Source organism: Paramormyrops kingsleyae, chromosome 13 (genome assembly GCF_048594095.1).
Source record: "Paramormyrops kingsleyae isolate MSU_618 chromosome 13, PKINGS_0.4, whole genome shotgun sequence".
NCBI classification, from domain to species: Eukaryota; Metazoa; Chordata; class Actinopteri; order Osteoglossiformes; family Mormyridae; genus Paramormyrops; species Paramormyrops kingsleyae.
The window spans coordinates 27,362,889-27,378,516 of record NC_132809.1 but is presented as its reverse complement, the minus strand read 5'-3'; the positions used below and the strand labels follow the sequence as shown (position 1 = coordinate 27,378,516).

The window sequence follows — 15,628 nt, the reverse complement described above, 5'->3', positions numbered from 1 at the left end:
GTCTACTGAGAGCACCCAACTTCCATTCAAATTTCATTGAGGCTCATTGAATAGCTGTGAATATTTTTCTACCTTACAGGAGAACCCCAGCCCCCATACAGCTTTCCAGAAGGTTCCGCGACCCTCCGAGGGATCACACTTGCGGGTTCACGTGGTACCCTTCCCTAGGCTGGACCCAGAGCGTGTTGAGGCTTTTCTACAGCAGGGATTGGTCAAGAATCAAGGTGCCCCTGTTCCCTGTAGTCGTCCTATGAGGAAGTGTGTAGTACCTGCTGGCCAACCTGTGGGTAAGTCCTCCACCTGCGTATGACAGGTAACTACCATCTTCTTGAAGGTCGATCTTTTCAGTTCTTTTAATGGGGTGTCAGGTCCAATCCATAATGGATTTGTTCCATCTACATTGAGTTCAGTTCATCCTTTCAGTGGTTGTTCTCAGGCTGCAGAAGCTTGGTGTGAAATGGATTTATTGGCTACCTAAGAATGGCACTAGTTTCCAAGGAGACCAGTTTGTCACTGTTAACCTTTTCTTGTCTTCTTTGCACAGTGCCAATCCTTGGCAAGGCGGGTTCTGTCTTCAACAGTGCCCGAAGACTGGAGGTGGTGAGAACCTGCATCACGTCCATCTTCGACAACAAGACTCTGGAGACGGAGAAGGTGAAGTCCTCGCCTAGCACTGTGTTACTGAGTATTTGAGTTCTCCATTCCCCTTTTCATGGATGTTCTCCACATTTGGACATTTGGCTGGTGTCACAGTGTGATGGCAGTAATGGCTGATGAGCACCTACAGGACCCCTACTGACCAGAGTTCAGAGACAGGGAATAAACAAGTTTCACGTTGTCCTTAGTGTGTAGGTGTGTGACTGTATCTCCTCCTGCAGATCCTTCCTGCAGCTCTCCGTGCCCTGAAGGGTAAGGTGGCTTGCCAGTGCCTGACTGATGAGCTGGGCCAGCATGTACAGCAGAACCGGGTCATCTTGAACCACCAGCAGTTCGACTATGTTGTGCGCATGATGAACTGTGCTTTGCAGGTAGGCCATTGCCCTGAAAGTCAATAAAACACCAAAGACCCAGCAGCTTTTATAAACAGGCATATTCAGATTTACCTTAATTAATTAGACTTCACTCAAATTCATGTTTATGTGTTTATATTCCATTTATGTCGAGTATCTGAATACATGTAGGCAGCCACTATTCTTCCAAATGGCACTTAAAGCTGTGATATTTAACCGTGGACTAATTTATTAATACCATTAACTCTATCCAATGATAGTTCAGTACATAAAATTCTGATTCAGTTTTGTGTAAGAGGATAATTTCAATAAATTATGACAAAATGTGATTTTGATTATTTGAATCACCTTCAATTTCTTAATTATTGATTCTTAATTTAATACACACGCATTCTACATAATGCACCTGTAGGTTAAACCTTTATACCTCATCTTTACATATAAACGGAATGAAATGAAGCTATCAATTGGCCTATGCGTATTACATTGATTCCATGATTTGAACACATGTAGAAAAATCTAATCTGTCAGCTGGTTTTGCCAATGTTGATATGGGCATGTTTTTGCAGTAGTACTTGTAAGTACTTGTATATTTGTGGTATTTGTGGCTGGGTGGCAGTAATGTGGTGATTATGTGGCTTACTGTTCTGGCCAATTGGGATCCTTCAGAACCTCTGCTGCCTCTTACTGGTACTTCCTGGGTTTAATAAGCAGATGTGGAGGTTTCAAGTCCAGAGAGTATAAATCGAGACCAAGACTTTGTTTCAACCAACCAGTTGAGTATAAGGAATCACAGTCACAGAGTACTCAACTGGTTGGTTAAAACAAAATCTTGGTCTGGATTTGTACTCTCTGGACCTGAAATCTCCATCTCTGTTTATAACTACTAACAAGTGATGCCCAATATTTTCACACCGTTTGTGGTTGGTTTTTGTTGTATTTTTATAATGTGCTGAAATACTAACAGCATTTCCTCCAGCTGATCCTTGCCACCTTAGTATTTGATACCTTTTGAGTTTAATACAGCCACTGAAGACTCCAAAAGCTGAAAGACAGGTATCCAGTTTGATCATTCGTGTTTATGAACACACACCCATAGCTCTATTCTCCCATTAATCACTTAAGTCAAAAAAATCCCTTAAAAAGTTACGCACTTTTGAGTTAAGCATATTCTCCCCTCGTCAGCTGTGCTTAACCCAAAAAAGAAGGAGAAAAGGAAGGATATTTAATTCAAGCAAAAAAAGGGGGTTACGCCCTCGATTTTGGCAACAAGCAAAATGTGGAACATTTACAATTTACACTGTGAACCAAATTGAAGTCCGCAGAAACCCTTTTATACTGAACCTGAAAGCATGGTGGAAACCTGCTACACTTATTTTTGGTCATCATGAGAATCTGTTGACAAGAAATGTTACAGCGTTAGAATTTTGTGCAGAGCAATTGACATTTCCTTATTAGGTATATTAAAATTATGTCATTTATTGCTCTTATTTAATGATCCCTCATAAGAACATAAGAAATTTACAAATGAGAGGAGGCTATTCGGCCCATCAAGCCCTCAACCATTTTCCCCAAATAGGCTCTACCGTAGCAAACAGCACAGACTATATAAGTCTTTCAACTTCATTGCAACAGACAGTCAATTAATACAATAAGAAGTATGTTCATTTCTTCACTTGTTTTGTATTGTCAGTTGTTCTACTCCGCAACTGATTAACTACCCCAGGGGCAAAATTGAAATTTTGGACACTAATACAATGTGATTCTGTCGTCGAACTAGTTTTAAAAAAATTGAGAAAGCTGATACGGTATTAAGTTTGCAAGAATGACCAGTATTGGTTAAAAATGAATCCATATACTTTTTCCGCTCTTCATTCAGAACAATTCTGTAAACAAGCAAATATGCCTAACCAACAGATATGATGTACATGTTAGTAACAGGGACTGAATGGTTAGAGTGCATTGCTAATGAAATAATAATGCAATCAACTGCATAGAGCAAACAAGCATATACGCTACAGTGTGGACTGATATATTATTTCAAACCAGTTGCTAGTCATTGCCACTAAAAACCCACACATCTTCCTCATTAAGTGTAGAACGGTCACCAATTATGTGGTTGTCTTGCTCAGGTAGTTCTGTACGTAGTTAATAATGCAATTAAGTACACTTAAGTCAGTGGCAGAATGCGGCAAAATATGCGACACATACATATTTTGGTGTTTCTTCACAGAAAGCGCGTATCTAGCCTAAGCATGCATTAAAGCTCAGACCTAAGTAAATGGGCAATAAGTGTAAGTGGGGAAGAAAGGGAACAGCTACGTGTTTTTTTGACTTAAGTGCATGTCGGATTTTTATTGTTGTGTTGATTTGCAGTGTGGCAGAACCCCCCAGCCTGCTTTGTGTGGAGTGCCCCCACACTGTTCCTTTGGTTCCTGCTGCGGGCTTTTGGCTGGCGGGTTACAGACCTGGACTCGTACCCGGAGGGTTGTCTGTTCCAGGCCCAGGAGGGGTGGGGGTTTTAAGCTGCACATCCAGCAGTGTGAGTGATGGTCTGGTAAAACCGGGGGCGAGGCGTAAACATCCGCATTAACATGCCATCGATGCTGGAGGCTTTGCTAATTTCCAGATCGTATTCCATTACTTACACATTCCTGCTATTTCTGGTCCTCAGCACCCCAACCAGATGGAGTGGGGGGGGGGGGTGTTTGCATGCTGTCGACAGGTTGGTGGTGCTTGTAACTGCCCCAGGGTATGGACCCAGGCCAGAACCCCCCTCCCTCCCCACAGTGAGTGAACCTGGAACAAAGTGATGAGATGATCTTCTGTGCCATGTTAGCGTGAAGTCAGGCCATAGGATAGCAGACACCGCTCATTCCTGCGATGACAGAGCGGCTCAGTGGGGACCGGTTTATTTAGTGTTTCTGGAGCTCAGGGTATCGGGAGACCTGCTGCTTCATTAAAAGGTGTGTGGAAGGTGGAGAGACGTGAAGAGACAGGAGTTAGTCAAATAAATAACAGGAGCTGCACTCATTCACAAGGACATAGGGAAGATTACTCTGCGACGGCTTTGTGCTGCTTTGCAGCGTTTACAAACAGCACGATCGATCATCAGTGTTCATCTTTCAGAAATGATAGCTCTTCCATGACTGTGAGACCAACACGCCAATTGTGAGGTCAGTTCAGTCCATCAACCCACAGCATTATTATAGGGAGGGTCAACCCACTGCGCTTACCTGCTAGCTGGAGCCACTGGTGAGGATGTTTCTATATGTGACGCAGAGGTCACATGGAGTAAAGCACCTTTTGGGGGTGTACTGTAGCGTGTGCTGTCTGGCCTTCCGTTTAAAGCAGCTCATCTAGATCCTTCTACATTTATCTCGACGAGGCCTGGGCAGTTATTTTTTGTGGAGGCCTGATCTGAGCTTCACCATGTCATCCATGCTGTAATTATGATTTTGTTCCATCAAGGCTACATTACAGGAGTTGTTAGATTTTTACTTTTGTTGAAAGTACATGCAAGAATTGAAAGAACCTGTGAATTTTTCACTTTTGTTTGTGGTTCACTGAGAAGGGATACCAAATAGAATGTTTCTGAATAGTTATTAATTTTTTTTTTTTCTTCTCATACAGTCCTAGTTGGGGGGCAGCGTGTGGCTCAATGGGCTAAGCCGTGTGCCTGTAATCACAAGGTCGCCAGTTCAAGCCCAGCCTCAGCACGTCTGCGGGTCCTTGAGCAAGACCCTCAACCCCCAGCTCCCTGGGCGCCGCTACAGGTGGCTGCCCTTCGCGGACAGCTTGCTCTACAAAGCGCAAGTTGAGGGAGGCGTAAAAAGAATTTCCCCACGGGGATTAATAAAAGTGTCAATTATTATTATTATTATTTAGTTCATAAATCCCACTTGACTTGATATGATAGATGTTTACATGAAGGCACAGTGATGTCACAGTGATGTCACACTAATGTGTGAAGATCCCACTGTGTCTCGTGTGAGATACTTGTGTTCTGAGTCGTTCCCCTGAGTTCCTCCCTGCCCCAGGAGCCGGACGTTCCGGCCTGTGACACGCTCGGAGGCGCCGCATCCGTGCTGCCGTCTCTGGAATTTCCCCATGGTTGTTTGTTTGTCGTCTCATTCCATGTGGAGCGCCGGTACCCCCAGCTGTTGCCATTTTGTGGCTCTAGATGCAGGAGGGGCATGAAGACAGAGACCACCCTAGCATGTTAGCCATTTCCTGTCAGAAGGTTTAGTGGCCAAAGCGATTTCTTGTTTACTGTTGCCGGGGGGCCCATGATCTTGGTTGGAAACACGCTCGGCATGTCAATTAAAGCCCCTGGCACAGACTGCGGGGGTGTGACCAGGGAGTGGGAAATTACCACCGTCACTAATTATCAGCCCCCAATGGACCTCTCGTAGTGCTTGTTAAGTTATATGCTTTGGAGAATGTTCTAGGTTCGAAGTTAATACCTCTTCAGTCTCCATCTATCTGAACTTCCACTTGGCATTTTTGTAACTCAATTTGATGGTGAAACTGTCTACATGGAAATTCATGGTTTTATCTCAGCTAGAATATCTCCAAAACCTTTTTTGGTTCGAAGGGCCAGTTAGAAATGAAAAACGTTTGCAGGCAGCTGTGACACTGACAAGAGATGGCTTTGGGGTCTGTGTCAGCTGTTCCATGGAAGGAACTCCCAAGTAGAGCGAGAGTTCCTGGAGTTGAGGATATGGACAGGCAGCTGGGCAGAGGAATGAGTCCTGTTAACACTGACTACCGTGACCAGGAGCACAGTCACATGGCTTCACAGCCTGCTGTGTTAGTGCTGCTCCTGCTGTTTCAGTGGCTTTCGAGAGGAGCTCAGTAAGTATCAGTAAGAGTGATGTAGCAAATCACCTGAGCCTGAGCATTGTGGATCGGAGCTGAGGAGAAGCTCAGTCTCCCAAGGATTCGATGCCCAGATCTGCTGCTGAAATGATGCCTAGATCTGCCACTCTATGGATGCCCAGATCTGCTGCTGAAGTGATGTCTAGATCTGCCACTCTACTGATGCCCAGATCTACTACTGAAATGATGTATAGATCCGCCACTGTACTGATATCCAGATCTGCAGGTACAATTGTCTAGATTGTCTAGAAAAAAAAGAAAAAAAAAAAAAAACAATTGTCTAGATCTACCACTGTAGTGATAACCAGATTTGCTGTTGTACAGATGTTTGACCTTTTCAAATTCCTCGGCTTTGGAAAAAAGAACCATCACGGGCTGTTCGGCAGAGTGGAGCCGTTCCAGGCTGGATCCCAAGGCGACTTAGCGACACCACAAAGATATGTCTGATTGTCAGAAACAATGCCGAGCTTGGCTGCCGGAGTGGGAGATATGTCGCATGGCCCTGGCACTGGGCCGGCCCGCGGTTCTAGCTGATAGTCACGGCATCTCAGGAGAAAAACAAGCGGTACTGTCAGGTCGGGACTTGATGCCATCGAGCCACTCCCCCTAAACTGGCGTGTTTAACTGCTGGAAAGAGATCATGCTGGCCTGACTCAGACTCCTGCTATGCCAGGGGAGGGGGCCTGACACAATTAGGCTGAAGGGTGAGATAGGTGTGACTGAGTGATCTATGACCTTTCACCTGGAGAGCGAAGGGAAATATCAGCCCCCCTCATCTGGGGCGTGAAGCGCGTAAACAAGCCGCTGGATTTATTCACCTCACAGCGGTTTGTACAGCGGGAGCACAGGCGTCTCATGGGGGGGATTAACCCTTGAAAATGACAGGAATGCTGTGCAGTTCATGGGGGGTTTCTGCGGGGGGGCGGGGGTGGGGGGGGTGGTTCATTTTCGCTGAGGCGAGTATGTCCTGCATCTGCTTTGCGTTCATTCTGCTCCATCTGTGAGGAAGGTGGGGAGAAGGATATGGCATGCGATTAACTCCCTGTGCACCTCAACGTGTGCGGAAATCTCTGGAATCAGTGCACTGCCACAAGTGTCTGCGTACGCACACTGGTGCATGTGACTCTACATGTGGTTTGCGTGCATTTGAGTTTTTCTGTGTGTATGTGTTTGCTTGCGTATGTGTCTTTGTGTGCGTATGCATGTATATGTGTGTGTTTTTGTGCATGTGCATGCATATCTGTGTGTGCGCATGCTTGCATGTGTGCGCATGCATACGTGTGCAGGAATGCGTCAGCAACTCTGGACCCTGTAACAATATAGGTCCTGGTGTGCCTCTGATGCTGATTTACGTTTCCTTTGTCCCCTTCTGCTTCTTGACTTGACCAAAGTTTGTGCCCCCCTGTCCTGAGGATTAGCGCTCATTTCCTGTCGTCAATGCTCGAGATTAGCGGCCATTTCCCACTGTCGTAGATCTGGCACACTCCGGAAGCCATTAGGTTTTCTGCAGTCCCCGCAAAGTCTTTTTTGCTTTATAATTAGGGACCCTTTTTCCTTCAGGAGGGTCCTGAGATTTTGGCTGCCGGTCTCCTCCATGGACCTGAAGAGCGCCATGCTTCCTCGAGGACGCCATGAAAAGCTGCCCTCCCCCCGTGTGAAGATGCGGGGAAATATGTATTACTTAATTGGTTTTAATAAGTTGCATGGCTATCCTGGTGCAAATATGAAAAATATACTTGTTTATCTCGACTCTTCGCTGGAGGACATGGAGGACGTGCGAATCCTGAACGTTTCGCCGTTTTTTTTTTTTCCCCCCGTCGAGCCTCATTGACATTCCAGATCTTACGACCTGCTCGGAATGCACACGCTTGCGGATCGCTTGTAGGTTGTAACACTCGGGTGACGATTTCAGAGCGGCGATTATATAAGCTTATTGAAAGCACATGTGGGTGCGCTAGACGCCAGTGTGGGGGCGCTGTGGCGCAGCAGACGCCAAACGATGAGACGCATGGTTGATTTAAACGGGAGGTGCCGTCTGTGTCCAGGGGGTACTGAGGTTACCTTATATCCTATGACGTTTATTTGCCGGTGGCGTTTTACCAGTAATTGAGTCTTCGAAAGTGTTTTCTGATTGGGCCTGAATCAGAATAAGGTTTAATGGCCAAGTGTGTTCACACAGACAAACGGGGAAACTGTCTCCAGTGGTCAGTGGCTCTCAAACACAGCAGATACATACACAGTTAGAAGAAGACAGTGGTCGCCTGCAGTCCTGTGTATATACTGTATATATGCAACATGCATCTGTGGTTGATAAGAACATAAAGAATTGCAACAGTGCATGTTAATGCAAGGAATTTTGGAATAAATTCAGCAAGCAAGCACAATACAATACAATAAGTACAGTGAGTTATATATAAGAGTGAGATATCATAGCTGGGGTAAGAGTGCATGAGGGTCAGCTGTTCCTGAGAGTGATGGCTTGTGGGTAGAAACTGATCTATCAGATTTTTAAATGAAAAATTCCATTTTCCTTGCAGAGATGGTGAATGGGCGTTTTTAGCATTGTGGTCTGTGAGGTGTGTGAAACTAAAAGTCACTGAATATGGTTTTTAGGTTCTTGCTTCGTGCTGGGAGTTGTTGTGTAGCTCCCGCTCCAGTTCTGCTTACACTCGTACCTGGGAAATTGACTGAAGCTCAACCTAGCTGCACTTAAACCTAGTCCACTCCTTGACAGCATGAATGCTTGTAATGTGCTATTTGCCTCAGTCGTACAGTGTTTTGGAGAAAAGCATCTGTTAAATAAAAATAAATGTAAAATGTAACACTGGCAGAAAGAAATCAGTCGACCTGTGATGAAGGGCTTTTAATGCAGACCTTCATGGTGACCGGTACGGGTTGGGGGGGGGCAGTCCTGCTATTGCCGTTCCGATGCAGTTCCTGGCCTTCCCCACAGGACTGTTCCAGCTCGGAGGAGTTCAGTGTTGCCGCAGCGCTGTTGCCCCTGACGACCGCCTTTTACCGGGTAAGTGTATAACCAGTTAACCTATGCCTACGGAAACAGACAGCGGGGTCCTGTTGGTGCTGATCTGTCAAGGGAACTATGCACCCCATCCCCCCAGGGGATATTTATATGTGTATTGCATTTTTATTATGTTAAAAATCACCCATTAAAACGCACAATTTCACTCATAAGAACATCAGTCAACTGTGCTTAAAAATGCAGCCAGATTATGTTATTTAATTTTGTAATTATGTTTCATACCAGTCTACTACAGACTTAAACATAGCAGTACAGATAAAATACGGAATATAAAGGATAGGATTTATTGCATCCACCCACCTATACGAGCTTAGCCTGAAGGGTCTGGGTGTAGACACAGATTACAGAATGTTCCGCTGATGTGATTTGTGTATGAATTAAGCTTTTGTTTTTTCTTCCTCTGTTTAGCTCATAATGTCCTCTTTTCATCCTTGTTTATTCATCCTGTGTAATACGATGAGTCAATTATTCTTTCTGCTTGCTAATTATCAATTCTGGGTAATTTTCACATGATAAGTATGTTGCCCAAGTCTGTGGCATTCAGACGGAGCATTTTTGTATGGTTCTGGATGGTGTTCAGGGTGGTGTTCAGGGTGGCGTTCATGGTGGCGTTCAGTGCCCCGGTGAGTCTGTGGTGTTGGGGGCATCCTGCCTGGGTAGGTCGGGGCATTCTCTGAGAGTGAGGGAGGGGCAGCACTCCTTCATATTGCTGGCCATTAGGCCTGTGTAGCCTCCTGATTTTTAGATGTGGCAGGAAGGTTGCCTGGCAACAAAGAAAACGGATGAAAACGATAAGTGGCGTTGGGTATTAAGAGAATGTCTCCAGACGTGTATTTGGTGGAGGACAATGGAGCTCGGCTGAGATAAACATGCAGCCTGAACTTCTCCGTGCATCTTGATGGAACACAATTGACAGACAGCAAAGACCTTCACACAGCTGACAGAGTTCCTTGGGGGATTGAAGTGCCAGTCAACCCATTTAACGACACAGACAGCCCATCTTCCGAGGGGGTGCCAACATAGCAAACTGGCGGTGAAGCTTGTTTAGAGCTCCGTATGGGCTTCAACAGGCACTGGGGATAAGAGTGTTGTGTTACTGAGAAGAAAACCCCTCCCCCAGTTTTGTGATTGAAACTAGACTGGGCTTTTGGCTCCCTCAGGATGATCTGGGCCAGTACCCCTCCAGAACATGGTGCTGGTTGAGTCTTAGATTGCTGGGTAGTGGCTCACCATGCGGCTGCTGCTTCAAGAGGATGATGATGATGATGATGATGATGATGATGATGATGATGATGATGATGAGATCCACAAGTCCACAAGTAGCTGGGCTAGTCGGTTGTACGTAGGTCACATAGTAGAGAAGGACCGGAGCAGGACCAAAACCCATTAAACAAGCTCCCGCAGCAGATCAGTTGTCCTGGTTTGTCGATAGGCACATGCTCCAATGGCGCAAGGGTCAACAGATGTTGAGTCTTAGGATGCACAGATGTCCATGTCTAGGAAAGCATCACAGCACACAGAGCTGTGGGAGGGGCTTGACAGAGACAGGATGCGCGGTGGCTCATGATCCCTTGAGAATGGCTGTATGTGTTGGTTTGTGTACTCTCCTTGTTTAGTCAGGCTGATGACGTCCCACTCTTCCTCACCTCCTGGGTGAATCTCACAGCCGTCTTGCATATGGACTGCAGAATCATGAGGACGGCGTTCACTGGCCTTTGTTTGTCAAAGCGGATGGAAAGGAAAATGTTTCGACAGTCTAACTTGAGATTGATGACTAGGGTCTTTGCTGGAGCATGTTGGCCGCCTGCACTCTGAAGGCATTAAACCGCATTGAGCACTTGGCTTATCCAGAGGCTTCGAGTGCCGATATGAAACCCTCTACATCAGTCTCCCTTTCACTAACATCATCGGAAGTAGTTTAGTCATACTTCAGATCTTATCCAGCAGGATTCCTCCAGCCGACAAAACTCCCTGTTGATAAATAAAGTGGTTTATATGGTTGATATATTTTCTTTCAGTATGATAAAATACTGAACATGCCATTTGGGCAGCTTGAAGACCCAGGCACTAGACAGGACATTCTGTAGGAACGCCATCTCTGTGGTCGCCAAGTCCAACCAGTTGACGGCATTTAATAATAACAATGATAATGATAATATTTTTTTCAGTAATTCCTGGGTTTCACAATTATATTACAAAAATGACTCAATGAGGAAGAGCATAGGATTCCAGAATCATGGGGGTAAAGGTCTGCTACCAACCACAGTTGCTGATTGATCACAATGGGAGATCACCTTCTCCTCCATTGGTTAGCTCACCTGGAAGGGAGCCATGGAGAATATTGAATATGCATTGAAGGAACTAGTCAATGCATCCCCACCACGGCCAACCCTATCTTGTTCAACACCTCGCTGACTGCTGTGTACTTGCCCTTCCTCATTCCTTTTTCTTAGCGTAAACCTTCTCTAGGATCCAGATCACATAACAAGATCATCTTGTGGTTTGGTTTTCCTGTATTTGTTCATTCTTAGCATCTTTGCACCTTAGCATCTTTGTAACCTAGCAGTTGTAAATCCCATCAGTAGGTACACTGTGTGACTGCATCCTGCTCTTCTAGACGTTCCACTGCAGGACTTTGCTGTGGGGGAGCAGTGGCCAGTTCTTAACTGGACAGATTGAGAGAGGGCATTGAGCTTTTTGTGATGTCAGATTAGTTCTCCCCCATTCGCTCCACTGTCATGTGACCTGTGATGAGTTTAATCTGACTTGTCAAAAAAGATAGCTAGTGTCATGACCTGCGCGTCCAGTCCTCGTGTGTGCCACGCCCTCCTCGTTAACCCCGTGTCAAGTCCCATTGTATCAGCTGTCTTGCGTTTATTCTGAGGTCACATCCTGTATTTAGTCCGCGTTCAAGTCTGTTTCGCCAGGTCTGTCATTGACGTTTGTACCGTGTGGTCTGTGTATTTCGTGCTTTCCCTATTAAAATCCTGTATTCTGGATCTCAGTCGGCTCGATTCCTAATTCCCCGCTTCCTTCTTGCTCGCCCGACACGGATCCTAACAGCTAGGAACCATCTTGAACCTTAAAATCAACTTGAATCTGCTTTTAATTATTTAAAAAATCTGTCTGACGTCTGAAATTATCCATGAAGAATGTTCTAATTAACGTATTGGTTTTAGTTTTTCTGAAAAGGTTGATCCTTTAGGTGTTGCTGTGCCCTTCTACATAGAGTCATACTTGTCTTCCCGTCTGACTGGACTCAGCATCTCGTGTCCCTGGATTGGAACAGCCATGCGTGGGATGCCTTATCAGTGCAGTTTACTTGGCCTCGGCACTCTGAAGTACATATATTGCCCATGGGACTTGCAGTCGAGGTCCGAATTTGACTCAGGCTGAGGAGGAGTTGCATTCTTTCTTCCAGTTTGTTCAGCAGGGGAAACTAGACTTTTGGCGAGCTACACAGACTAACTGTTTCACATTAAATAGGAGTGCTTGAGCTGACCGTCATCTTATGTAAGATGCTAAGAGTCTCATTCCTCCTTTACGTGTTTATTTTCAATTTCAAAATATGCCCCATCACTCAGTGACCTGCAACTTTTGTGCAGAGTATGCGGTTTTTAAAGATCTTTTTGATTGTGCTTCCTGATATCTGATAGTTACATAAAAAAAAATAAAAAAATAAAAAAATATATATATATTCATGCACTTTTTGTTTGAAACATTTTAGGGCATTTACTTCCCTAACAGAAGCATTCAGCTAATTTAATTTTAGCTGATTCCTAAGAGACCAAGGATAGACACTGTTTCAGTCCTCTGGTTTCCGGGAAATGGCAAAGGTTGTTGGGCCCTCACTAACCCCCCTTTGCCACCCCCTGAGATTGCCTGTGGACTGTCTACCGTATGGAAGAAACTTCTTATGTATAATGAAAGAACACTTTCTGAATGACAGCATCAAAGGTGTACCGGCGATTTTCCTCTTAGGAGCTAAACCTGCTACTTTGGTTATACCTCCAGTTCCATCACCATCCCAGGAAGATGCCTAAGATCTGCTGAGTATTCAGGGCAGCCCATTCTGGTGCCACGTGTATGGCATGTGCACAGTGAAATCACGGTGTGCTAGTGTGTGTGGTATATTCACCGTGTGGAAACGTGTGTGGTGTGTTCATGTGTAAGCATGTGTTCACTCTGTGCAAGCGTGTGTGTGGCGTGTTCACCGTGTGGAAGCATGTGTGTGGTGTGTTCGCTGTGTGAAAGCGTGTGCGTGGTGTGTTCGCTGTGTGAAAGCGTGTGCGTGGTGTGTTCGCTGTGTGGAAGCTTGTGCGTGGTGTGTTCACTGTGTGAAAGCGTGTGCGTGGTGTGTTCACTGTGTAGAAGCTTGTGTGTGGTGTGTTCACTGTGTAGAAGCTTGTGCGTGGTGTGTTCACTGTATAGAAGCATGTGTGTGGTGTGTTCGCTGTGTGAAAGCTTGTGTAGAGCACAGGCCTCCTAAATCTGGCCTTAGATTAAGATTAATAAATCTGTCATATGCATGTTAAACAGACAGTTACACCATAAAATGAAAGTGGAGAACCTGGCCCTACATGTTTTTGTTCTGACATTATGGGGTTGGTTTGTCACCTTGTCTGATCTTTAAGCTGATAATTTATATGCATTCTGTAAAGCCCACAGGATGTCAGGCATTGGGGTTAATGTTACCCCTTTAATTCCCTGCTTATATCACACTTGGCCTATAATGCCCTTGTGAGCATAGCTTACATAGCGAGGATGACAGCCAGTGGCCTCAGGCGGTCCGACGTTGCCCCCTAGTGGGAGGGTAGCTGCAGAACGTGTCATAGCCCTTTGTGCCTGTGATCAGTGCTGGTGGTGTGTCCAAACACAGCAGGTAGTGTTATTGTGTTACTGTCATTCACCCGATAAATAATCCTGATTCCCACTGGTTACTTTATAAGGTACTATTGGGCCGTTCTAATAGCCAATTAGCAGGGGATTCTGGGATTCACATGATGCCTCACCTCTGTTTTGGTTGGCCTCTGTGATTTGCTCCTACTGAACACTGCAGTAAAGAGTCCTGGCACATATCCCTGTTTGTCAGACCTACATGGGTTTACCCCCTTTGGTGTACCAACAGCAACGTACCGGTATTCCAGCTCTTGGAAAATTGGAGCGTTCTGTCAGAGCTGTTCTAGGGAGTGAGTCTGGCGGTCTGGGGCCTGGGTGGCCAGAGCAGAATACAAAAACAAATTGCGATTTTCAGGGACTGTTAACATTTAGCTGCCTTGTGGCTAGACCTGTTCCACAGTCTGGATCTTTCCATACTGGCTTAGTTAATCTCTCTAGTGGGGGGTTGGAATGGAATATAAAGCTTTGTGTAGTAGATATCACCGTGTCTCTATTCATCTTCCACTCCATCTGTCATCAACAAGAAACTGGCGCCAGGGGTGAACCAGTTCGCCTACACTTGTGTACAAGACCATCCCATTTGGACAAACCAGCAGTTCTGGGAGGCCACCTTCTACCATGAAGTCCAGAATCAAATCCGTGCCCTCTATCTTAATTCACCTGAGGAGAAGCTGGGCATGATTTCCAAGACGAAGGTGACAGTGCACCTCCTGATCATTGTAGTTTTTGAACATCATGTATTGCACCCTGATGCTGGGTATTCATTATGTTCCTCCAGATATTATGGAAAGATCTGTAAGTTTAATGCTCTTGCACCTTCTCCATCAGGATGGGGGTTCCTCTGTCCCAGCTGCAAGTGTTGACTCAGAGCCCACTGCCATGGACCTGGCGGCAGAACAGCTGCGTGCCTGGTCAAGCCTCAGCAAGGAGAAACAGCAGGAACTGGTCAAGAATGAGGAGAGCACAGTCTTCAGCCAGGCTATACATTATGCCAGCCTCATGGTCTACCTGCTGGTGCCTTTGGATGCCAGCAAGAACAAGCTGCTACGCTCTGGGCCCGGAGCTGATTGGGAGAGTGGCAGCAATAGCATCATCACCAACAGGCAAGTGCCACCTAGAGGCCAGGAGGACTCACAGTATGATGGGGTGGTGGGAATTTTCGACTCTAAGTACCGTTAAGTAGATTATATATAGTTATGTTAAAAATCAGGCTACAAAGGCTACAAAAGGCATTATTTACTTACCTTGGACTGTCAGTCTCTACCAATAGAAAATGGGTTAAACCATTAAGTGAAAGACAGAGGGAGTTTTTTCTATTATCAGAGTTGGGTAATTCAGGTCCGGAGAGTAAAAATCCAGACCGAGATTTTGTTTAAACCAACCAGTTGAGTATTCTGTGACTGTGGCTCTTTAAGCTCAACTGGTTGGTCTGGACCTGAATTACCCAACTCTCCCCATCATGGTTGCTATAGCCTCATTTTTCAATTACTCATACAACCAACTGTCAGCAGCTCCCCAGATTATTTCCTTTGTAAAAGTAGCTCATACTGCAAAGAAAACGGTTAGAAACCATTGATGTAGAGCTAATGGGACTTGTGAATCTCTGGAACGGTTATTTTGGGAGTCGTGGGTAGAAAAAATTGGGAACTTTTGTATTAGTCCAACTAAAGTGCAGTGTGACTGCAGGAATGAGTGCGTCTAACTCAGGAGGGAACAGGGCTGCCTGTTGGATGCTGTCTGGGAGGCACCGTCTACGAAACCAAGCGGGTCAGGGAGCCCCCAGAACAGCATATTGATG

The 15,628-nt window shown here is 45.6% G+C and overlaps 1 protein-coding gene across 3 annotated transcripts in view; it reads left to right on the top strand.

Moving 5' to 3' along the window:
* LOC111850521 (myotubularin-related protein 13) overlaps positions 1-15,628 on the top strand; it is a 78,851-nt gene that overhangs the window by 43,510 nt on the left and 19,713 nt on the right. For all 3 annotated transcript variants that reach the window (XM_072698500.1, XM_072698499.1, XM_072698498.1), the window contains exons 14-19: positions 80-287; positions 545-654; positions 879-1,028; positions 8,845-8,913; positions 14,355-14,525; positions 14,659-14,933. In XM_072698500.1, coding sequence (XP_072554601.1) covers positions 80-287; positions 545-654; positions 879-1,028; positions 8,845-8,913; positions 14,355-14,525; positions 14,659-14,933 — 983 coding nt within the window. The remainder of the gene's footprint in view (positions 1-79; positions 288-544; positions 655-878; positions 1,029-8,844; positions 8,914-14,354; positions 14,526-14,658; positions 14,934-15,628) is intronic.